This window comes from Tiliqua scincoides, chromosome 1 (assembly GCF_035046505.1).
Source record: "Tiliqua scincoides isolate rTilSci1 chromosome 1, rTilSci1.hap2, whole genome shotgun sequence".
Taxonomy (NCBI): Eukaryota; Metazoa; Chordata; class Lepidosauria; order Squamata; family Scincidae; genus Tiliqua; species Tiliqua scincoides.
Genome location: NC_089821.1, coordinates 234,172,427 through 234,198,516, shown reverse-complemented (window position 1 = coordinate 234,198,516; position 26,090 = coordinate 234,172,427). Strand labels below are relative to the sequence as shown.

Here is a 26,090-nt window from a genome sequence, read left to right as displayed (position 1 = left end):
AATTTAAACAAAAATGTCCAGTTGGGTACAGTTTTTCAAAGCTGCTCTGTGTGTGTGTGTGTGTGTGTGTGTGTGTGTGTGTGTGTGTGTGTGTGTGTGTGTGTTTTAAAGTAATCATTAAAGCAATTATTTGTATTTTTCACTCCCCATAACACTAGATGCTGCTGTATACAGAAAACTATTAAAAACCTGTGGCAAGCTATTCTATGGTGTGTAGTATGGTAATACGAATACTGACATCCTAAACAGTGTGGGACAGGAAATGCCTGAAGCTCCTGAGAGGCATAGAATCCATAGGAATAGAATTCAGCCTTCCTCTCCCCGCCAGCCAAGACATGATGTAGGAGCTACAAATAGCGTTGCAGAAAAGACTGAAAGCAGCCTGAGAATCATGGATTTGCTAATTTATTCAAGTTGGGTTAGGCTCTTCCAAATTAGAGAGTATGGCCTAATTCTATCCTGGGCCAGTGCTGGTCTCTGTTGTAAGGCATGTTGCAGGGCCAGAATGACAGACGCTGGTGGGGAGCCCTGGGAGCCATCAACAGTAAGTTCCCCACTGGGTGGCAGGAAGGTGTTCTGGGACAAGTGGGGGGCAGGGAGGGGAAGAAACTGTGCAGGGGAGGGGATAGTTTAGACCTGGGAGGGGGGCGGGGATGGCAGTAGAGGCTTCTGCCTCATCCTATCCCCCCCACTCCTATCCCCCCTATCTCTCCTATCCCCCCCTCTCCTGCACCTGAAAGCCTTACATGGGGCCACTTGTTTCTGTGCTAACCATTGAGCTGGTCCAGATCCAAGTAGACTAGTTGAGGCTGCCGGGTCTTGACACAAGGTAAGGGAATAACTGTACCCTTATGTTGAAAAGACCTCCAACTGCCTCCTTGGCCCAGCAGGATACAACAGCAGCCATTTTGGCACTTCTGTACCACAGCACAGGCAGCCCCGTTAGGTCTGGGCTGTCCTTATTATTCCTTTCCCTCAATGAGCGATCTTCCCTGTTGAATGCCTACCACACACTGTGTTCCTGACTCACCCCATAACCCCAGCCTGATCTGGGAAGAGCTACTACTTTGTTCTAAAGGTGTTTCCCTGTGTACAGTTTTCTGCATGCCCTACTGTGGAACAGGTAATTGGTGCTGGATTGGGGACTGCCAAAGGCAGAATGAAAGTAATAGGAGGATCCCAAGCTCAAAACAACTGAGAAATACTAAAGGATTTAGCATGCTAATGTAAGGGAAGGACATAGGATGTGTTCAAAGATACTCTTGATGTTGCATAATGATGAGTGTAACTGCGTGGCAGGTTTTGAGACCAAAACATTGCTGGCTGTTAAATTCCACATCCATTTTTCAGAACAGCTTGTACAGTTTTATAATGTACAGCTCTTGGCATAATTAAAATAACCTGCTTCTGGCAGATACTAGGCCTGCCAATTATCTGAAAAGGAAAAAAAAAAAATGAATATCTGTTGTCTCCTCAATGTGTAGCTTTCAAAGAATAAATTCAACATGAAATTTCCAAGAGAAAAATTGGTTTAAGGTCAGTATTGACAACACTTTTAGGACTCAGCATACAGTTAATGTAATTTGATTTTGAATATTTAATAGCTCATACTATAAGGATGAAAAGAAAGAGGGAGAGCGAATGGGCTAAATGAAGCAAATGCATGCATTTAAAATAGGGTACCTTTCATTTTCTTTTGTTTTGCATTTAATGTTGTCATTTAGATTAGACGTGTGTGTGTGCGCAATAAGAATGGCCAGCCAAACAAAGGAAAATAGTTGTGTGGCATCTGTTGGACAGCATATATTTTTCAGACTGTGCTGTGACTTTGCCTAACATGTGACCTTGCAATTTGTAAGAAACCCATGAGCAAAACACATTTACATGTTATAAAGTAGATTGCAACTAACCTCTCTTCTATGTATCTTGCATTCTGCTATGTGCAAATTGATTTGTGTTCAGAGAGACACAATTCTGCAGATTACCAAAGTGTGGGCCTAATCAATGTGGAATGGGTGTTACCACTGGGTTTAATCTGGGGAATTAATGTGTGGACAGCTGGAATTGTGTGGGGTGTGTACTCCCCTCCCCATAGCAACTATTCCTTAGCAACTATCTCTGAGAAATCTTGTGATTGCTACTTGATGTGAATGAGCATCAACAATAACCGGTTGTTTAAGACAGCATTACCAAATTTATCTTCATTGCAATGTCCCCTATGCTGCAGATGCAGTGATCGGAAGTAAGTGGCGATTATGTCATTGCCAGTTATTTCTGGATTGGAGACTATGGAGTAACCCATGGAAAATTGTGGAAAGAAGCTTAGGGCAGGCAGGCCCTTCCAGTAGTGATAATCTTGCACGTGGTGCTCTACCCACTGAGCCAAGCCTCTTACTGCCATTTTCAGCATTGTGCTGTAACCCAGTACAATTCCAGCTGCCTACATGTTAATACCACAGATTCCCCAGCAAGTATCCCACATTGCCCCCGTGTTTTCACCACAGATTGGTTTAAGAGACTGCAAGAAAGCAACTAAAATATATGCACTTTATTGAAAGGCACATGCTTCAGTGGCCCACTCCCACAGCTACATCCACACTGTCAGGGCAGCAGGGGAGGACAGCCCTTGCTTTCCCCGATAGCAAAGTGACATGGGAGCGTAGGAAGACAGCACAAGAAGCAGGCAATCCCAAACAGAGCGAAAGAAGCAGACACAGGCTTGTTTGTTGCAGAAGCAGGTATTGGGAAAAGGAGCAGGCAGAAGAGTAGTCAGTCTAACGGTCCAGAAGTCAGGGATACAGCAGGTCACAGTCATGAGAAAACAGTCCAAATCAGTACACAAACCAGCAGCACGTCACACAGAAACTCCACCACAACAACCCACACCAGGTGTCTGCTCTTGCCCCCATATATACCAGGGCCAGCCAATCAGAATAGGGCAACCTCATAGTCACAAGACAGTCTTGTGACCCACTCTGATTAGCTGTCCAATGGTGCATTGCACCACTCCACCATGGCCTATGTGACTCTGCACATGTACTCTCTCCAGGTCACATGACTCCCACCTAACACAGGTGCATCTGATTACTAATCACACACATATACAGTGCAGCTGCTGTTCCTTTAATTTACATTTCACACCAGGCCTGGACATCAAGGCCCCTATAAGAACATAAGAACATAAGAACAGCCCCACTGGATCAGGCCATAGGCCCATCTAGTCCAGCTTCCTGTATCTCACAGCGGCCCACCAAATGCCCCAGGGAGCACACCAGATAACAAGAGACCTCGTCCTGGTGCTCTCCCCTACATCTGGCATTCTGACTTAACCCATTCCTAAAATCAGGAGGTTGCGCATACACATCATGGCTTGTACCCCATAATGGATTTTTCCTCCAGGAACTCGTCCAATCCCCTTTTAAAGGCGTCTAGGCTAGACGCCAGCACCACATCCTGTGGCAAGGAGTTCCACAGACTGACCACGCGCTGAGTAAAGAAATATTTTCTTTTGTCTGTCCTAACCCGCCCAATACTCAATTTTAGTGGATGTCCCCTGGTTCTGGTATTATGTGAGAGTGTAAAGAGCATCTCCCTATCCACTCTGTCCATCCCCTGCATAATTTTGTATGTCTCAATCATGTCCCCCCTCAAGCGTCTCTTTTCTAGGCTGAAGAGGCCCAAACGCCGTAGCCTTTCCTCATAAGGAAGGTGCCCCAGCCCCGTAATCAGCTTAGTCGCTCTCTTTTGCACCTTTTCCATTTCCACTATGTCTTTTTTGAGATGCGGCGACCAGAACTGGACACAATACTCCAGGTGTGGCCTTACCATCGATTTGTACAACGGCATTATAATATTAGCCGTTTTGTTCTCAATACCCTTCCTAATGATCCCAAGCATAGAATTGGCCTTCTTCACTGCCGCCGCACATTGGGTCGACACTTTCATCGACCTGTCCACCACCACCCCAAGATCTCTCTCCTGATCTGTCACAGACAGCTCAGAACCCATCAGCCTATATCTAAAGTTTTGATTTTTTGCCCCAATGTGCATGACTTTACACTTACTGACATTGAAGCGCATCTGCCATTTTGCTGCCCATTCTGCCAGTCTGGAGAGATCCTTCTGGAGCTCCTCACAATCACTTCTGGTCTTTACCACTCGGAAAAGTTTGGTGTCGTCTGCAAACTTAGCCACTTCACTGCTCAACCCTGTCTCCAGGTCATTTATGAAGAGGTTGAAAAGCACCGGTCCCAGGACAGATCCTTGGGGCACACCGCTTTTCACCTCTCTCCATTGTGAAAATTGCCCATTGACACCCACTCTCTGCTTCCTGGCCTCCAACCAGTTCTCAATCCACGAGAGGACCTGTCCTCTAATTCCCTGACTGTGGAGTTTTTTCAGTAGCCTTTGGTGAGGGACCATGTCAAATGCCTTCTGAAAGTCCAGATATATAATGTCCATGGGTTCTCCCGCATCCACATGCCTGTTGACCTTTTCAAAGAATTCTATAAGGTTCGTGAGGCAAGACTTACCCTTACAGAAGCCATGCTGACTCTCCCTCAGCAAGGCCTGTTCGTCTATGTGTCCTGCCACATCCTGGCTTACAACAATTCAGGGTCTGGGATGCCAAAGGCCTGACACACACAAACACCATGCCATTTGCTGCATTGCTGGCACTTGGCTGCCATTAATCTACCCTTCCTGTCCCCACTGCAAAATGTCTGCCATATATCATGCAATACATCATGATCATTGAAGAGCAGGGACTTCTACACTGGCTGTTTATGCTGATATACACCAGTGTATCTTGAGGATAGGATTGTGCTGTTAGAATCTGAACAATAGCTAACGTAACTGTAAGCTCTTCTTCCCTCCTGCTCTGGGCAGGACCTCTGTGAGAAGGATGTGCCCCTCAAATGTGACCCTGGTGTCCATGAATGAGAAGACAGGGATTGCTGGTTGAGCAACTGGAACTCATTTGGCTCTCAGAATTCAGTGGGAGGGGATTCCCTCATTCTTCTCCTTCCTCCACCGGTTTTCTGTCCCTTTCCTTGGGCTTCACCTGGTCTCAACCCCAGAATGAGAGTCACTACTGCACAGTCCTGACTTATGTAGCTCTGAACCCTCCCCTAGGGGTCCACACTTTCCTGGGCCATCTCACCTCACGCCATTTATCTGATCCCATCTTGTGACTAGACAACATTGCCCCAGGCCTTCATCTCTTGGTGAACAGTTGAAGTTCCTGCCTACTTCTTCGTGTGCATTCAAGATGCATTCAAGATTCTCCCCCTCTGCCTCCTCTGTGTCTACTGCCAGTTGGCTGACTTCTGGAGTGGCCCCTTTCCTGAGTTGTGTGTACTCGCAAAAATTCACAGGAGACTGGATGCCTGGCATTGTGCTCTGGCAGCATGGGGAGCAGTGGGTGGGCTGGGTGCATATCTGGGCTTTGGCAGTGTGCCACCATTTGTTGCTCCCCAGGCAGGAGTTTGATGGGGCACTGGGAGCCCTTGGGGCATTGTGGTGAGACTGGAAGTAGACAGTTGTTTTTGAAGAGGTTTCATGCAGGAGCTACATGCAAATAGATTGTGCAAAACCACAGGACTGCAAACATACGTCCAGGAGGCAGAGAAATTATGCTGGCTGCAAAAAGATGTTCCCAACACTGTACTAAAGGTACTGTTGTGCTTCCAGTAATATAGCATGACAAAGAACATGGGATGATCAATAGTTTTTGCTGGCTAGTGATGTTTTTGTTTCACTTGTTTTAACCAATGTGTCCTAACCATTCCCTCCATCTTAAGAACAAAGAAATATCTTTGTGCTATAAAAGGAATAATTTTCTTAGCCTTCAGGAGTGTTCATGTTATAGTTTGAAAGATTGGCCGTAACGCACTAGATTGTTTGAATGTGCATTTCTTTATGTGCTGTTCACTCATAATGTTCAACTTCTATTAATATTTGATGTCAGTAGACAATAATGGCAGCAGTCTTTGGGGGCAGTGTCAAACAGGGCAGCTGTTTTGCTGTATAATTTGTCCATAAAGTGGCTTTTGTTTTGTTGTGATCAATAGGAAAACAGTGCTAGTACACACTAAGATATTCATGGTTCTTGTTGAAAGATGATGCATATCCAGTTGGTAAAATAACAAGACCAACAATAAGGAGAAATGAGTTCTGTTCCCATGTTTACACTTTTAAACAGCAGCTGTGGTTGGTTTACATGTCCTTTATTTAGTCATCCCATATACAGTATTGTGCCTTGTTAGCTCCCACATTCCAGGATGCATTCCTATTGCTACTTTTAAATTATGTAGGTGTATTCTCGGTAGCACCAACTATGTTGGAGAGCTGCTTCATAAGAATATTTTTGTTGTGCTTACGGCACATTTGTGACAGTGTGCACCGGTGGTGAGCAGGCGCGCACTAAACAGGATTGTGCCCTATGCCATTTAAACAGGGTTTTTATTCTGAGATTTTAAATTTTTTTTTTAGCATTTATTTGAGCACCTGGTAAATGGAAATATGTTTTAAAACACAAATACATGTACAGTGGTGCCTTGCAAGACGAAATTAATTCGTTCCGCGAGTCATTTCGTATTGCGAAATTTTCGTCTTGCGAAGCGCGATTTAAAACAAACCAAAACAAAAAAATGCAAAAAAATTTGTCTTGCGAAGCACGGCCATAGAAAAATTTGTCTTGTGAGTCACCAAAAAAATCACAAAACGCTTTTGTCTTGCGAGTTTTTCGTTGCGCGAGGCATTCATCTTGCAAGGCATCACTGTATTTTAAAGCGGCAAAAAAGCCTCACAGGCACATTTCACATCTCCTGCAATTAAGTGTGCGTGGTGTGTGTGTGTGTGTGTGTGTGTGTGTACGTACACACAAAGTATAAACTGAAGCAACCTTTAGATGTACACAGTAATCCTTTATGACAGCAGTGACTTCTTGTGATAATTGGACTGTTTTTTCTGTGGTAGCTTGGGATTAAGTTTCTTATTTTACTACATTAAAAACTTGAGTAGGGGCATTAAGAGGAGGAGCAATATGTTTTACTTCAGTGCTCATCAAAATGACACCTCTTGTGTAACTCTAGAAAGAAGATGCCCTAAGTTCATGTCAGCCTGATCTGCTAATGCTGCATTCAGCTGGACAGGGCATTGGACACACTTGTTTCTTAGAAAGGGAATTCAAACTAATGAGAACTGTTTTTCTTTTCTGCTGGAGAGAAACTGATGTGGTTGTGTGGACAGATGTTATCAAGTGAATATACGATGTTCACTGTTGTGCTATGAAAGAGAACTGACTGACTGAGCCATTTGGAGGAGGGATTTTGATAAGGAGGTAAAAGCGATGAGCTGTAGTAAAACTTCACATAGGCCCTTATCCTATCTCCCACCACTTTATAGTATGTAGCTGCACCAGTGGAGGTTGTACTGCATGCTATGGAGGAGAGGGCAATTGGATAGCCTGCAGTAGGTAAATAAATATTTTTTAACTTGTCCCTGGTAGGCTGCCTGCTTGCCTGTAGGTTTCCTCAGATACAAGCCAGCCATATTGGAGTTGTATGTCCGAGGAGAGAAAAGGGGTGGGAAGGTTTCTGAAAGAGGGGATAAGATCTGGCATAGGTGACTGGCTCTGCATCCACCCGCTTGTTCCTCCCCAGCACATCCCATTACTCCCATGGACCGCCCCCATTACCAGCTTATTTGCTCTGGTGCAGGCTGCCAGCTGTGGTAGCGGGCTTCAGCCGCTGCTTTGTGGCAGTGGCTCAGAACTGGCTACTGGTAACATATGCAAACACTTCACAATAGCAGGACTACTGGCTTTAGGCAGCCCATAGGATTGAACTGTGAGTGTTTGTATATTCATTTATTATATGAAGGCAACAAAGCTACACAATAAGAGCAAATCCTGTTTTGTTTCATGAAGCCCGTGAACTGGGAACTCCCCAACACATCCCATTACTCCCCTTCCCCACCCATGAATCTCTCTTTTGAGTGCCAGGAGTTGAGCTCACCGTGATATAGCATTTTGAGGAATGTCAGCTTGCTTGTTGCCATCCAGCTATGATCAAAGAGAGAAAATACAGGGAGAGCCTTCACTCTAGCCCAGCCATTTTCAGCCACTGTGCCATGGCACACTGGTGTGTCGCGGATGGTCTCTGAAAAAGGTTGAACACTAGGTTCATGCATTGTTTTCACAACCACCAGGATTGAGGTGCTGCAGTGGAAGTGAATGCATTTTTGTGGGTTTGTCCCTGATTAATTTCTCTATTATATGGGCATGTTAGATTTACTTTGCAGTGGCCTATAAATCATGTATGTAATGCGATATCATGCATCACCATAACAGCAATACAAATTGTTCTCGAGGCTAATTGTATATACGAGGCTATAACAAATTACAGCTGACTAGCAGCCTAATCCTAAACACTTCACAATCAAGGAGGGAGAATTAGAGAAAAAGTTAGCCTTTCAGTCATTTGCAAAGTTTAGCACTCCTATGGACAACTTTTTGGAGAAAGAACTCCTATGAGATATTGAAATGTGTAACATAGTTTCATGCGGTCTGAAACTACTATAGTTTAAGACAACCTCTCTCTGTTGTCTGACTCAACATCCAAATGAATCTTCCAGTGAAGGGGCCCTTTAGTGAACAGTAATCTTTCTGGCTTATGGCCAAAGCAAATAAAGCTGAACAGTAATCTTAACAAGAATCTTTCAGAGTAGGTTAGTGTTACTACTAGTCGATTGCAGGTTGCTCAGGAGCAGGGGCTGAGGCTGATTCTTGCCTTCTTGAGGTCAGCTAGTGAATTTATGATTCAGGGGAGCTTTGGACCAGGGACTCGTTCACTCACAGCCCAATCCTATCCACACTTTCTTGGGAGTAAGCACCATTGACTCTAATGGGACTTACTTCTGAGTAGACATGCATAGGATTGGGCTGTCAGTTAGCCATGTCCCTGAACTAAGGGCCCAATCCTATACAACCTTCCAGTGCCAATGGAGCCCTGAGTTAGGAGAATAAATGTTTCCTTACCTAGAGGAGGCCTCCATAACTGCCCCCCCACCTCAGGATGCAGTGCATGCTCCATTGGCCTAGCTGTATCAGCCCTGGAAAGTTGGATAGGATTGCGCCCTGATTCTCTTTAAGGGCCAAACTGCACATTACGTTAAATGCTTAATTTTCCTCCCCCCCCCCTTTTTTTTTGAAATAGCCACTGGGAATTTAGAATATGAGCAGAACATAGAATATGAGCAGAGAGGGCTAATCACCTGCTCTTCCAGATTAATTAACAACCACTAGCAAAGGGATTTTCATTAGGACCGTGTCACGTGAGCAAGGGTTAATGCTCACATGCCGCGGTCAGTTTCCCCACCACCACTGGTGGCTGCTATTTTAAAAAGAAAAAAAAACTTCCATTAATTAAAAAAAATTCAAGGGCAAACTTGTTACTTAGAGTAGCATGTAGATTTATCCTTTGTGTCAGGGGGATATCACAAGAATAAATATACATGCAGCATAAGACTATCTTCACTGCTTAATAATGAATATACCATATATTATCAGAACAAAATCTTATTTATTTCATTTTTGGTTTTAAGATCCTGAAGGTCAACTTGAAATGTCTCATAATTTAGAGACATTTCACGTTGTTAAGGCACTGTATGCATAACTTTAAAAGAACTCTCCTTAGGAGGGAGACATAACTTCAGTATTTCTCTATAAGGTAACTTAGGGTTTATAGTCTGCCTTCTCTTTCTGTTTTGTGGCTCCTTCTAGTCCACAGGCATTGTGCTGTAGTGAGAGATTTTTGCCTCCTTTCTGTATTCATGCAAAAATAAATTAAAACTGCTACCTTCTGTTTACTGGCACCCCGGGATAGTTTCTCCTTCGATAACGTGGAAGTGGGGAAGCTCCTAGTGGGTACAAAGAAGGCTCCTATGGATGAAATCTGCATGTCATCCTTGGATTGCTGGGATCGACTACAGACGTGGCAAAGGCTTAAAAATGATGCCATCATTAGTGTGTGCCTACTGAATGGTGATAATAAGATCAAGAATACTGCAATGAGAAATGTCTTACATGCTAATTAGTGGAGGTTTCTTTTCTTTATCCGCAGTGGGTGTTAATCACTAATAGCCCTTCCACTGCTCTGTCTCACAACAGGTGGCTCACATGCATCTCCTCTAATGGTTTGTGGATTCAGTAAGAAAAGCAATTGCTAGTGTTTCAAAAAATGTCAAAACGGAGAACTTAGAGAAGTCTTGTCTTTAAAAGCTTGAATATTAGCTTTAGGTATCTGCATTGATACATTACATAGCCTCTTGAGAACAAAAACCACATGTAGGTGTAAACGTACCTGTTTTTTTCTTGTAATTAATCTCTGAACTCCAAGGAGCTCAAGACCATATTTTGGCTTCACAACAATCATGAAAGGCTGAGAGACTGCAGCTTGTCCAAGATGCCCCAGTGAGCTTCACAGCTCAGCCAAGGTCCAAGCCAGGGTTTTCCACATCTACACACTGGCTCTAATGTTTCAGTTCTCACATTGTAAAAGTATTTTATTTATTATTTATCCATGTACACGATGATTTACAAGTATAAAAGGATGGGTCTGAGCTGGATGGACTGATGGCCTAACTTGAATCCGGCAGTTTTCTTGTAAGGGACTTACAACCAAACATTTTACTCAAGGGAGGCAACTGGGGTAGTGGGAAATAGAAGCAGGAATAAACAGGGAAAGAATATGCATACATTTCAATTGCACATTGTTAGGCTTGGTAACAACCGAATATGGGTACTAGGGAGTTATGCCTCAACGATAAGGAAGGTTGGGTTTGTGGAGATGTCTATTTTTTAATTGCTCATTTATTCATTATTGGTTTTTAGTACCTAGACAATCTTCTTCTCATAATGGGTTATTCATTTATTGTAAACATTTATATCTTGTGTTTTGCCATTCTGTTAGGGAAGCATTTAAGATGGTTAGCAACACAAAGTTAAAAGCAATAGTAAAATCACACTGAATGCACACACTGAATCAATAATGTGATTGCACACACTGAATGCACACTGGTTGCACACACAGTGATGCACACACTGAATCAATAATACCAAAGGCATATCTGAAAGAAATACCCAACTAGCACCAAGCAAAAAGGGAAGGCCAACTGAAATTTAAAAAGTTTTCAACTGGGGCCAAAGTGAATTAGTGAAGGCATCAACCTCACAATTAATTAACACATCCTTCCCACTAACATGCAGAATTTACTGAAGTTACCTCTGGCTTTATTTTCTCCAAAGTATGTTCCTATAAGGCAGACAGCATGGGGTTTCCTTTGAGAATTAATTAGAAGCTCCGCCATATCATAATGTAAACCATATAGACTATGACAGTGGTTCTCACACTGTTTAGAGGCCCTAGAGTGCTATCGTCCTGCTCTGAATGGGGCTGCACTCCCTCTGAAGGAGCAGGTCCACAGCTTGGGGGTTCTCCTGGGTCCACAGCTGCTCCTGGAGTCCCAGGTGGCGGTGGAGGCCAGGGGAGCCTTTGCTCAGCTTCGACTGATTCGCCAGCTGCAACCGTACCTGAGCTGTGCGGACCTGGCCACAGTAACCCATGCCCTAGTGACATCTAGATTAGATTATTGCAATGTGCTCTATGTGGAGCTGCCTTTGAAGACGGTCCGGAAATTACAGCTAGTACAGAACGTGGCTGCTCGTGTGGTTGCCGGGGCACAGCGGTTTAACTCTGTCGAGCCGTTGCTCCGGCGGCTGCACTGGTTGCCAGTTCTGTTCCGGGCCCAATTCAAGGTGCTAGTTTTGAGTTTTAAAGTCCTTTACGGCTCGGGTCCGGAGTATTTGAGAGACCGCCTCCTTCCCTACAATCCGGCCCGTGCTCTTAGATCTTCTGGGGGGGCCCTTTTGACTGTGCCGCCACTAAGAGATGTGAGAGGGGTGGCGGCCAGGAAGAGGGCCTTCTTGGTGGTGGCCCCTGAACTGTGGAATACCCTCCCCTTAGAACTGAGAACTGCTCCCTCATTGCTAACATTTCGGTGTGGACTGAAGACCTTTTTATTTCAAAAAGCTTTTAATTGTTGACAGGCTGGCTGGCGTTCTTGCTTTTTATATGAAAATCCACAGGGTTTGTTTTGTTTTTAGCTTTTTAATCATTATAAATTGTTTTTAACTGTTTTTCATGTTGTATTTTTAAATTGTTTGTTAGCCGCCTTGTGTGCCCGTTGGGCAAAAAGGGGGGGTACAAATTAATAATAATAATAATAATAATAATAATAATAATAATAGAGCAGAAGTTCTCAAACTGGGGTGACCCAATGCCCCAACCTGAATAACTCTGACCCTGCACCTTTAAGGGACATGGCCACCTTGATGGTAGCGCCTGCATTCTTGCAATCATGCTGGCACTGGGAACATCGGGGCTAATTTTAGACTTGCCAAGGCCTGCAGACGCCCTCCAGAGGGTGGGGGAAGCCTGCAGGGCCCTCGGCAAGCCTCCCTGCACCTTAGAATTGTTGAAAAATGCTTGCATGACCCATTTCCAATTTTTGTCAGTTTTTGGATCCCATAGGCTTCTATGGGAGGAAAAAGCTATAAAAAAGCAGAGTCACCAGACTTTTGTGCCTTTTGTCCCCTGCCTTGTCTGCCTTACTGCCACTGCATTCATTCATTTGACTGCCATTGCCGCATACTACATCCTATTCCAGCACCATTCTCTAGACCAGGAGATATGTGATCCACTGGCCTTGTACAGAATGCTGCTTCAGCCAGCCTTGTAGCAACTGACACAAAGAACTCTGCATTGCTGGAGCTATATAGATCTATAGGATTAGGGTAGAAGCTGTTTGGATGGAATGGTAGTTTGGAGAAATGGATGGTTTTTCTCCCACCTGGAAATACTCTTTCTTTGTGTGCCAAGTCAATATTTTTGTAACCACACTGCTATTTAAAATGGACTAATCTTAGCTCACAAGTGTTGTCTGGAATTATGTTTCCAATAGCAGCAGGAGAGACATAATTAAGATGTATGACTTTTATAAGTGATTGGGAATGTTTGAATGGTTAAATAAATAACAGACTAATTAACATGGGGTTTTTTGTTTTTTTAAAAAAGGCATTTTATTACTGTATGTTTATTCATTTAAATTAAGTTTGTTGTCAGAGACTGTGAAATTAGTCAGCAGGCAGATTTTGTGTTTTAGGTCAGGGGTCTCCAAACCCTGGCCTGTGGGCCAGATGCGGCCTGCAGCGAGCCTCTATCTGGTCCATGGCCAGCCTCTTGTCCCTTGAAAGCCTCTGGCCCACTTGACTGAATGTGACCAGAGCGGTGCTCTGATTGCATCTGGAGGGTGTTCTGCGGGCCAGAAAGGCTGAGTGAATGAGCCCACTCATTCATTTATTCATTCATCTAAGTTCCATGTCTAATTTATTTATTTAAATTTTATATTTAAATTTTTTTCCAGCCCTCAGCACTGCACCAGATATTTCATGTGGCCCTCTGGCCAAAACGTTTGGAGACCCCTGTTTTAGGTTATGATTAATGTAACTTTGTAACCATCCATTGGATGAAGCTGTTTTAGTATTATTTTTTAAGCAAAAGAATGACTGAGAAATGGGGCCTTAGCTTAACTGTAAACTTGGATTTTTGCCACCTTTTAAAGGACACTTGTATTGTTACTCCTGACTTCATTTTTTGAAGCTATGCCCCAGATTTATATATCCTAGTATGAAAGGGCATCTGTGTGTTGGTCTTCCTACTCTGGTTACCCAACAGTTGCTGCCTTCCATTTAGGATATGAAATTTCTAAATGGCTCTAGTAATCCTCATTCTGGATTTGAACCTTGTTTTCACAGGTGACCTGTAACTGTTTCAGCATTGGTAATGGAGAGATGCAGGATGTTGGTGTTGGCCTTTATCCCAGGTACTGTGGACATTCCTTCATCCACAAGGAAGACATTCAAGATCTGATTTGTTCTCTCTCTTTCTCTCCCCCCCCCCCCCGGCTACTGAAATAGCAGGTACAATAATGCATCAAGACATTTCGACATGCAAACAATTTGCAAGAATTTTGAGCAGGGTAGCAGTAGTTTCCAGATAATTCAAATCATTTTGGACCATATGGTACTATAACATGGTTGATTATAGTGTAGAGTTGAAAAGGAGTGAAAATATCATAAACATAAAGTATTTCCATACTTTCGTTTCTTCAACTGGCCAGAGGATCTCAATTTAGTGTCCACAGAGCTGTATGGCTACCTGAGCACTTTGAAACTAGCATCTTTTTGTTACTGAGTGGCGGTAGGAAAGACTACCCATGGGCATCCAACACAAATAGTGATGCCATCAGAATTCATAATTACTTGATTTGGTATAGCTCACAAAACTTGGCAACATTTGATATCGTGCCTAATAACTTGCCTCTTTTCTTTGTTCCTTTGCAAAATCTAAGGTCTTAAGATGGACCAAGACAAACCACTTAACAATATCATCCATGAGTGCATTCTTCAAATAGTACAACTATTTAGAAAAGTGTTCTTGATCACTGCCTCACTACTACAGAATGCTTTAGAGTAGAGGTGTCAAACTTGTTTCATACAGTAGGCTGAATAGCATTCATGATACCTGCTGTGGGCTGGAAGAGATGTCATTAAGCAGGTAAGAGCAACTGATTGTGGTGCTAGGAGAGATCAAGGGGCTGCATCCAGCCTGTGGGCCTTATTGACACCCCTGCTTTAGAGATTCTCTAGCAGTGAATATGACAGATCTTCTATATGTAATGCCCTTTTGTGGGCAAAAGATAAGCGAGTATTGAATAAGCAACTACTTAGTCATTTTGTTTGGATTTTAATGGGATATTTTCTGGGATTCAGAAAGGCCGATGGATAGACACAAAATGCTTCCTCATGTATACAGGACCATGTATACAGGAAAGTAACCAATTGTATTTATCTAGTGGCAACTCTTTCACCCCATGAAGTGGTGCTCTGGAGGCCTCTAATCTTCAGAGTATGCTTTTCAGGTTTCAGGGAACTTGTGCTGGAAAGGCTGAAGCTGAAAAAAATCCTATGCATGCATGGAACATCAGACATATTTTATTTTTGCTTTTACGATTATTTTTATACTCTTTGACATTCAAGGTAAAGCATACGTACATTGCAGTTAAAATTCTACCATATGTGCTGAAGAGCAAGAGAGTGATGGAACAACACACATATCAGTACTGCCTGCTTCTGGATAATTCATTGACTGGACCTCTTATACAAATATCTGGATGTGTTAAACCCTTTTCCTGCCCAGTCTGATGGGGAAACTTTCACAAATCTGCAGATCAGATTAAAACTGGCAATGAGGTGTTTGTTACCGTTACTACACATTCCCAGAGCATTGTTGGTAGTATTCAGAAGTTCCCCAGGTCATAACTTCAGCTGAATCAGGAGGACATATACATCCCCTGTCCCTTAGGTGGTTTTATAACCCAAAGAATATTTGATATAAGATGGAGGAGAAAAATAACACAATGTTAAAATTGGAGATTTTGGATAGGACTTGACCTGGAGAATCCCCGTGTATGGAAAACAGTAGTTTCATCTGTTGTTCATACAAATTAGGCAGACTATGCCTGCATGTGAAATAACACAATCTCACAACTTTTTAAAAGTGACTAAATACTATTACTCTTCTGGATCTGCAGTTGCTTTTGGATTACCAGGAGGCGGCTGTGGCGGGGGGGGGGGGCTTTGTGCAACTTCATCCGATTCGCCAGGTCTGGGCGCTGGGTCGCTCAGCCCTGACCATGGTAACCCATGTCCTAGTGACATCTAAATTAGATTACTGTAACATGCTCTATGTGGGGCTGCCTCTAAAGATGGTTCAGAAACTGCAACTAGTGCAGAACGTGGCTGCCCATGTGGTTACTGGGGCTCGTCTGTTTGACTCAGTCTGGCTGCTGCTTTGATGGCTACACTGGCTCTCGGTTCATTTCCGGGCTGAATTCAAATGCTAGTTTTGACTTTTAAAGCCTTATACAGTTCAGGACATAAGAACAGCCCCACTGGATCAGGCCATAGGCCCATCTAGTCCAGCTTCCTGTATCTCACAGCGGCCCACCAAAGCACACCAGATAACCCAGGAAGCACACCAGATAACCTGCATCCTAGTGCCCTCCCTTGCATTGGCATTCTGACATAGCCCATTTCTATAATCAGGAGGTTGCACACGCACATCATGGCTTGTAACCCATAATGGTTTTTTCCTCCAGAAATTTGTCCAATCCCCTTTTAAAGGTGTCCAGGCCAGACGCCATCACCACGTCCTGTGGTAAGCAGTTCCACAGACCAACCACACGCTGAGTAAATAAACATTTTCTTTTGTCTGTCCTAACCCTCCCAACACTCAATTTTAGTGGATGTCCCCTGGTTCTGGTATTATGTGAGAGTGTAAAGAGCATCTCCCTATTCACTCTTTCCATCCCCTGCATAATTTTGTATGTCTCAATCATGTCCCCCCTGAGGTGCCTCTTTTCTAGGCTGAAGAGGCCCAAATGATGTAGCCTTTCCTCATAAGGAAGGTGCCCCAGCCCCGTAATCATCTTAGTCGCTCTCTTTTGCACCTTTTCCTTTCCACTATGTCTTTTTTGAGATGTGGCGACCAGGACCAGGGTATTTGACGGACTGCCTTCATCCATATAGTCCTACCTGTCCTCTTGGGCCCTTCTGACTGTGGTGGCCCTTCTGACTGTGCCACCACAAGTAGAAGTGAGGGGGGTGGCAGCTAGGAATAAGCTTCTCAGTAGTGGCACCTTGCTTAAGGAATTCCCTTCCCCTGGAATTAAGAAACGGCTCCCTCTCTAGAGACCTTTCAGCTAGGCCTCAAGACCTTCTTATTCAGGAAAGCTGATACTGATACTGGGGGCTGGTGCTTTTTAATGATGTATATTTTAATAGCTGTGATTCTGGGTGTTTGTTTTAATTGTTTTTTAATATAATGTATTGGTTTTATGTTTTTACATTGTTAGCTGCCTTGAGTCCCCTTTCGGTGTAGCAGAAAGACAGGATATAAATAAATAAGACAGTTTCCTAATTTTGAAGCAGATATCCCAAACTCACCATTTTAGTACTAATTGTATGCAGAAAACTGCCTGCTGTGAAAATGACAAGATTTGGCCCCATAGGACTGCATGGAACAATCCTGCCTGAAGTCTTTGCTTGCCTAGAACAATGGCTTTGCCAGGGGCACTCTGTGCCCTTTCTTTATTAGAAATGTAAATTGTATCCATTGGCAAGAATGTCTGCTAATTTCAGCTTGCAAAACTGGGGGGAAAAAACAATGGTTCCTTCAGTGGATCTTAAAGCACATTAGGTCTTCATAAAGAAATGCAGAATAAATGTCTCTTGTGTTTAATATTTAATGATAGGAACATCAACAACATTTGGGAGCTTCCAGGGCCACTCTTAGTGCAAAATGAAGGAAAGGAAAATAGCCTCTAGCTCCATTGGAAATATAGTTGGGATGTAGTTGCCAGTATTACTGGGATGAAAATTCTTCCATTGGTATATTTTTATACACAGAAAATAAAGCAGACATGATATCTGCCTACAGTTTAGACATGTTACAGACCAAGGTGTTGGTGACAATATCTTAAGTAAAATTGCAACTCACCTAACTTCCATGTTTTCACACATCTCTGGAGTTGCAAAAGTACTACCCAAAAGGTTACTTTTTCCTGACCAACCAGCCCTTATTTGTGTATATGAAGAGTTTCTCCCCCTTTTACTAACATTTTACTGCTTCAATGTATACAGTGCAGTCATTGTTTGTGCTAGAGAACCTTTATCTTAAGTAGACTCTGTTTTCCCTTTCCCAGCATGTCTCTGCTGAACAACAGTTGTGATCCAAACTGTGTAATAGTCTTCGAAGGTCCCCAGCTCCACCTTCGTTCAATCCAGGAAGTTCAGATGGGTGAAGAGGTAATTAACGTGTTCTCCCTTCCGTCACAGACACCTGCAGCAGTTGCATCTCTTTAAATAACTTCCAGACTGCAGGGCCACCAGCTCTAACACTTTGATGATATATTGATGTTACTTCCTATCACATAGCTATCAGGAAGAAGATGATAAAGGGAATCCTCTCTTCACACTGTCTGGGTCCCATAATCATTACCTCTCATAAATCACTGGCAGTCTTGATGAATTCTTCTCCCTCCATTCCTCCTCTCGGCACTTTATTTTGTTTGTATTTGAGTGTCTTTACCCTGATAAAAACACTTATGATACTTCTGGGCTGAATGCAGCATTCACTAAATCATTGCAACAATAAGCATTTGTCAGATAGAAACCATGTTGAAGCATTGGCAAGGAAAGTAACAAGGCAGAGGTTGTTTCTTTGTTGGTTTTATTAAAAATGACTTGGAGAAAAGCCCTTCTGAAATGATTTGTGTTTTTCATTTGAGAAATTTTTGGGTTTTTTTTTTCTTTTCCAAAACTGGACATATCCAGTAAATGCCCTCTGAAGATTGCAACCAGTGAACTATATATGGTGCTGAATTCACAAAATAGTGAAGATTTTCCTTCATTTCCTTTTCTCACTATCTAATAACACTGGATCTTGGCAAAAACTGTACAGGTATAATCTAATTATCCACGGCTTTTTCTCATACAATTTTATATGATTGCAATGAGAAGGGACTTTTAAATTAAAAGAAAAAAGTCATTTAACAATAGCCTTGTTAAATGAGGGAGAGGGCAGCCGGCAGATAATCAATCAATCATTCCCTCTCCAGGCGCTTAGAACAGCTTCACTCCAAGGCAAGTGACCTCTCCCTCCTCCCTGACTCATAAATGCAAGTGATTATCACCTCTTCTTTGCATTCTTCCCTGAGCTGCGCTCCTGGTGAAGGGAGGGGTCGCTGCCTTGGAGTGAAGTTGTTTTAAGCATCTGGAAAGAGAATGATTGCCTGCCTGATGCCTCAGCAAAGCTGTTTTTAAGTAGATGAGCAAAGGGAAATTGTTTTTTAAATGCATCTCCTTTTATGCGATTTTTGGTATCCACGTGGGTTCTGGGAATGGAACCTGTACATGAAACTGCATTAATTTTAGTTGCAATTTTAATGTATGTTCCCTGTTGCCTCCAACTTATAGGCCTCTAACTCGACTACTTTCTCTTGCTGCACCTCTCCTTTTCAATTGCATTTGGTTGTAAGAACCTGACAATAGGGACTTGTTTTATACATTGAAACATCTCACACAAAGATAGTATAGCAAGAATAGTCATCAACAATTGATTGCAAATTTATACACACTTACTTATGAGTAAGTCCTACACCAGTGTTTCTCAACATTTGTCCCCTGCTGTACCACTTTACATGGTCCACCTATTCGAAGTATCACCGGAAGTAACTGTCAGTGGCATCATCACCAATTACTTCTGGGTTGGGAGGCCAGATGCTATGCAACAAACACCAGTATGAGGTGGATGGGAGGACTTTTTCGAAAGCGGAAAAACATGCTTTGGTGCTCTGCCAAGTCTCCTACTGCTGTTTGTTGTGTTGCATTCCTGATCTTGCTACTGGGCAGCAAGTGTCCAGAGGTCCTGTGAGTACCACCAGACACCACCTCAAGTACCACTGGTGGTGCATATACCACTGGTTGAAATACTGTTCTACATTTTCTCAGTATGGCTTACTTCTGAGTTAACACTGCACTGAAAATACTGTAAGAGAACGTTCAAATATGGGGGGGGGGGCTCAGACATAAAATGAAGCGCTTACTCTTTTAAATAATGCTTTACTGCATTCAATAGTAAAATGTTGTAGCACCTCTGATATTTGGTTTGTATAATTTTAATAATAATCAAAAATTTTATTCAGCAGAGCAATTTAAATAAATGAATATAGAAATATTTGACTGCTATAGTAACTACATTTCATAGTAAAAAAATATATGTCTAAGGCATCTAACTGAAGCAAAACCCCCAGGGTTTACTGCATTTTTCAGAAGTTTTGAGCTGATGAAGCTTCCGGTTTATCACTGTCATCGAGATTAGATTTGCATTGGTCTAAGCCAGTGGGTGCCAAGCCCTGGCCCGCAAGCCAGATCCGGCACCTGCTGCGATCCTTCCTCTGGGTGAATGGAGCTTACTGTTCCACCAGGAAGCCTCTTCTTTGTGCCTTTGATTGCCCCCAATCTTCATGCTGGCCAGCTGCTTCAGGGTTCCATTGCCCCAGCAGGCTTTGTACCTGGATTTCTGGGCAGACGCTGTTGGCCAGGGCAAAGGTTGGGGCATGAAGATCGGAGGCATAGAGAAGAGGATCCCCAGCAGAACAGTAAGCTCCATTAGCACCAAGGAAGAATTTCCCAGCGTGCAGCAGTCTCCAGTTTGGAGACTGCTGGTCTAAGTACAAAAATGTAACCGTTTCTTTATAAGTAATAAATAATAAAGTCTACACTTTCTAGTTTGATTAGATAACTATATATTGTTTGTGTGTGTGATGAGACAGACAGAAGTATCTAACTAGCTTTCTCATTATACAGAGTCCAACAAAAGTCAAGTAATTGGTCCAAGGATTTATGCTAAAACCAGATAAAAACTCACAAGAACCACTCTATAGTCTCCCAATGATTTTGGCAAAAGAGCAACAATGAAATCAAAATCATTTTTGCACCAATTAGTAAAATGTAAATCTATCAGAATAGTATGGCAGGAAACTCCCTTTGAAGGATGCACTGTAATACCTTCATGAGAATGGCTCTATGGGTTATCTGGAATTGTGGAGAAGGGTATGGCTACTTAGGGCACAATCCTAACTCACTTTCTAGCACTTTCTAGACATAAGAGCAATTCAACAAACATTCCCTTCCCTTGAGGAGGCCTCCATGACTGCCACCCAACTGCAGGATGCAGCACACGTCCCATTGGCACAGCTTTGCCAGTGCTGGAAAGTTGGTTAGATTTGGACCATAGTAGTCAAAAGGCAAAAATGCCTATAATTTCAGATAGGCTCACCCCTATAACCTTTTATTTGTTTTGTTATGTAAACTACTTTGTGAACTTTATTGTTGAAAAGAAGTATATAAATATTATTAATAATATTATATTTGCTCCTGAAAACCTAACTAAAATACCCCAGGAGACTGAAGAATGACATAAACAAACTCTAGTTTGCACTGTGCAAATAGTTATATCTGAAATCTTTCAAACCTCTCAAAATCACTGCTGCCCTCAATTTTAGTTCTGGTGTTCCCCAAATCTGTGTCATGCCCTGGGGAAGCTGAAGGCAGGGCCTGAAGGGGCATGATTGACTGCCTAGTGGGGCACCTCTTGTCAGAGTTTTGGGGGGTCTGAGACTGCCCCCCTTGGAGACACCACAAGGGAGAGGATGATCCAATCACCTGAGTCCTCCTCCAGGGGGCCGGCTTGATTCTAGGTTTCTAGGCAAGTAGCCTCGGCTCCTGCTGCTTGCTTCATCTCCTCTCAACAGCCTGTCATCACGGGCCTGCCTTTTATGGGATCCATCCTTGCTCTGCCCCTTCGTCCCCGGGTAGGCTCAAAAGGACACCCCCTTTGGCCGGCCTCCAGCCTCCCTGGTGGCCAGTGGTGTCTCTCTCTGGCCCTGCCCCCACTCCGTGGGGTTCCCCTGTCCTGTCGGCAGCCCACTCAGACAGGGCAGGCAGCTCCCAGGCCGCCCCACTGCCCTGCAGCACATCAGCAGCAGCCCTGGCTGGGGTCAGCACCCCATGCCCCTCCACCGATGTCAGGCAAGCGGGGTTGGGCCAGCGGTCCCGCAACAACCACCCAGGAGCCACACCCCCAGCCTCCACCCACAGAGCCCAGTGCTCACAAGGCTCTAGCACATGCGTGCCTGCACCCCCGGAGGAGCTGTGCCAACTGCCATAGCTGTGCCTGGGGTAGTTGCCCAGCCACCAGGCTGGTAGGCGGCCACTGAACCACTGCCACAGCCCGAGCCAGTCCCTGTCTCCTTCTCTGGAGGTGCAGCAGATGCTCCTGCAGCATCCCTGCTGGCCGTCAAGCCCCTGGGCTGCGAGTCGAGCGAGGGGTCGCTGGCTGGGGAACCCTCCCGGCAGCCTGTGGAATGGGGCATAAAGCTCCCACTGTGGAGCCGCATCCACGCTCCACTCCTCCTCCCTTCCTGGAGGTAATTTGGGGGTCTGGAATGAGGCCAGACTCCAACAATCTGCTTCCCTTCTTTCACGTTCCTCAGCTTCTATTTATTATTACTATTACCATGAAAAGTCCTGAAGCTGGCTTGAGGCCGATAATGGTCACTGGCCACTCATGTTGCCACTCCTCCCCTGTCAATGCCAGTACAAGTGAGAGAATATGAACCAGAGTTCCTAGGATCAAGGGTCCAAAGTACCTGAGCTGTACCCATGGTGACAATATTTTACTTGGAAGTAGATGTTAACACTTACTCCCATTGTTAGGCCCGACCATGCGACCTGATCTCAATAGGTCCTCCTTCCTTCAAGGTCTTTCTGTTGTCATTCGTAGACTTGCCCAGTGCCTGCAAACTTTTTTAGCAGAAACCTGAAGTTCATGGGCTTTAATCGCTAGACAGTTTGTCCAAATCTGAATGGTCATGGTCAAAACCTGTTAGTGGCAAATCTTTTCAGTCTGTTGTCCTTTAACTGATCGGTATTCTTCTATTTTTTTCATCCAGTGCTGCCCACGTAGGGTCAAACAGGACATGCAGCTAATTGCATTTTAATGAGGCATGCTTGGTCCCGGAAGTGCTTCTTCATTCTTTAAAAGCAGCCACTAGAGGACCTAAACAGGCAGTTATGGAATTGAGCACATATCTTTAAAGCACAATTAGGTGCATGTCCCGTTTGACCCTAAGTTGTGTTATTCTCCTGGCAATCAGTAGAACTGCAGCTAAAGTTAGCACAGTCATGGCAGGAAGAGCAGCTCATCCCTTCCCCCTCTGTGGCACAGTAGCATTGTTCCTTACTAACCTCTCTCTCTCTCTCTCTCTCTCTCTCTCTCTCTCTCTTTCCCCTAACTGGGTCTAATAAAAGGGGAACTATTATAGAAGTCATCTGTGACTATTTGACAGCCTGTTTCCAATTATGATCCTACAGGAGTCTCAAATTTGCTTCTAGTCACTGAGAAGCAATTATAGCACCTTTGTCTTCGCTATAACTACAGCCTGCGTTTCAATTTTTTGGGCTTTTTGCTATGCCAAGTTCCAGTGTTTTAACTCTTTCAGTGTTTTGGAAAGAAACAAAATGAGGCAGAGTATATACAGTATTATCAAGAAGGAGGCCTAAAGAGCCTGAATAATTTGCTTACGGACCGCTGTGATTTATTCAGGAATAAATTGATTACATTTCTTAAAATAAAAAAAATCAAAGCCAGACAAACCCCAAATATTAGCTGGACCCTGTTCTGAAGGCAGCTTCCAGTAACTCTGTGTGCAGCAGGCCCTGAAACAATCCCTGACTGTTTGAATTGCTCAAGGTTGGCTCTGTTCTGACCAGTTTTGTTGGTCCCTTGGGGTGGCTATCTAATTCTGTATGCTTTATAAATCTTCATGTCAGCATATACTAGTCGCATAATAACTAGAGTACCTGGCTTGAGTATTTCAAACCTATCTGTACTGAATTAAAACCTATTAGCCTGGGTGCATCACATTTCATATCTTTAAATTAATACTCTTCCTGCGTTATTGGAGTTGACAGTCTAGCACAATAAGTTCACCAACCAACCACCTTTGATTAACCTCTGGTAAGGAGAAAAATGCCAGTGATTGAAGAAAAGAAAAAACCTGAAACTTAAGCTGAGGTTGGGAGAATTGCATTTTCTAAGTTATCCGTGTCAATGTGGATTACATTTGACAAAGGACAAATGTTCCATCTAAGGATCTCAATATTTTATGGAGATATTGATGAGTGAAACCTGGGAGTGTTCTGGAGAAATGAGTCTTTAGGTACATATTGTACCATCAAACTTTTATTCTGAATTCAATTCTCCTGCCATAACTATGACCTCACTGAGCCATGCTGACAGTATCTAGTGTCAGTTAGAATCACTGCCCCACATTTTTTTTTAAAGGCATTGCATGTAAAGGAAAACATGTATTAAACTTTGTATTAAAACACCAATTAAACTTTGTATATATAGAGAAGCAGAAAACATGTTTAAAGTGATTAAATAGTGTTCCTTCTGTCTCACAATTTTGCCCAAGGATCTCCAAGTGATGTATGTGGGGTTTTTCCAGTGGTAGCGATTGGCCCAAAGCCTGTTGTGTTTGAGTGAGAATACTGGACCAAGGTCCTTCGTGGTCCTAGGTCAACACTTTTCTCTTTTACCATTCTGGCATGTTCTGCACCTTCTGATCCTCTCTCGAAGATCTTCAATGGATTCTCCCTCACTGGAGATCTTCAAGCAGAGACTCTTGGAGAACTTCCTGCTACAGGCAGGAGGTTGAACTAGATGACTGAGGCCCCTTCCATGATTCTGTGAGGTAGTGACTTTGGATTATTCTCTGTCTCCATTAATCAAAGATGTAACCTGAATTAGTTTCTGCAGCCATTCTGACACAGTGTGAGATAGGGTGGTATAATGGATGGAATGAAGACCCAAGTCCAAATCCCTACTTAGCCCTGAAGCTCTCTGAGTGAACTTGAGCCACTCATTATGTGTCCGCCTAATCAAATTCACAGGGCAGTTGTGAGGATACAATGGGAATATAGCATGTACCTCCTGAGCAGCACAAGGGGAGAGCAGGATATAGCTGCAATAAAATGTACTACGCTATTTTGTTGTTGTTAGTAAACATTTGTGCAGTACTTTAAACTTAGGATAGCCCACTGGAATCTCTACTTAACAATGTCTGTGTTTATTTTTATTGTGCTGTTTTTATCAATATATAGCAGACTTTTCCCCATTTTGTTCTGTGCAGCTCACCATCAGCTATGCTGATACATTGATGCCCAGCTCTGAACGTCAACAACACCTGAAACGCCAATATTGTTTTGTATGTGACTGCCCTATGTGCTGTGCACAAAGCAAGGTAAGGGGTAAAACTGTTTCTATACTGTGAGATTGTTAATTTATTTAGGAAACATATATTCTGCCTTTCAGTTTGAAACGAAGTTGGAATATGTGTCAAGACTTGCAGTTTCACTGACCAGATCATAAGAACATAAGAAAAGCCCTGCTGGAGGAGGCCAGGGCCTATCTAGTCCAGCTTCCTATATCTCACAGTGGCCCACTGGATGCCTCAGGAAGCACACAAGATACTTGTATCTCACTGCTACTCCCCTGCATCTGGCATTCTATTCTATAGTTCAGATATAACTATACCATGGTTTGCAGTGTATATGCACAATGTGACTGAGCTTAATGGAGGCATGCACTTTCATGCTCCCCCTTTCTCCATCTCTCACAACAAAACTGAAAGCTTTTGTTTTGTTTTCACTCTAAAGCAAACTTCGGTTCTCCAGTCTTTTCAATGATTTTTAATTGTTGTGACCCTGGGTGTTTTACTGTTTTAATTTGCTTTTAATATTGTATTGATTTTATGTATTGATTTTATTGTTAGGCGCCTTGAGTCCCTTTTAATGTGGGAGAAAGGCAGGATATAAATAAATAACGTATAAACTTGGGAAGTGCAATTTCAACACAATCGTTTACATGCTTCTTTAGAAGTAAATTCCACTGTATCCAGTGGGGTTTGCTGTCAGATGTGACCTGGAACTGTCGTTAAAGTTAACTAACTAGACAAACCAGAGTATCAAGACAGTTTGATCTTAGCTTGGTATCCTGGCTTGTTTTAACTCTAAATAGTGTGCAATCCTAGCCACTCATTCCGGGGAGTAAGCCCATTGACTCATTCTAGGGAGTAAGCCCCGTGGAACTTACTTCTGAGTAGGCATGCCTAGGAGGGGGCTGTCAGTTAATTATAATTCCCCAGGTTATTATGGAACACAAAACTGTGTTTTGTTCTTATAGTTAACGTGGTTATATGTTACATCACTCTCCTCTTATACCAAGATACTGTAGGGGAAACATGACCTATAGCTTCATTAGACTTGTTCACATAGTGCT

General features: G+C 43.3%; 1 protein-coding gene across 2 annotated transcripts in view; it reads left to right on the top strand.

The window, feature by feature from the left end:
- The window catches only part of SMYD3 (SET and MYND domain containing 3), a 429,466-nt gene that overhangs the window by 317,584 nt on the left and 85,792 nt on the right, over window positions 1-26,090 (top strand). Inside the window, exons 6-8 of one of the 2 annotated variants that reach the window (XM_066611503.1) lie at window positions 13,877-13,944; window positions 17,887-17,989; window positions 24,943-25,053. In XM_066611503.1, coding sequence (XP_066467600.1) covers window positions 13,877-13,944; window positions 17,887-17,989; window positions 24,943-25,053 — 282 coding nt within the window. The remainder of the gene's footprint in view (window positions 1-13,876; window positions 13,945-17,886; window positions 17,990-24,942; window positions 25,054-26,090) is intronic. The other variant, XM_066611504.1, reaches the window with a different exon arrangement.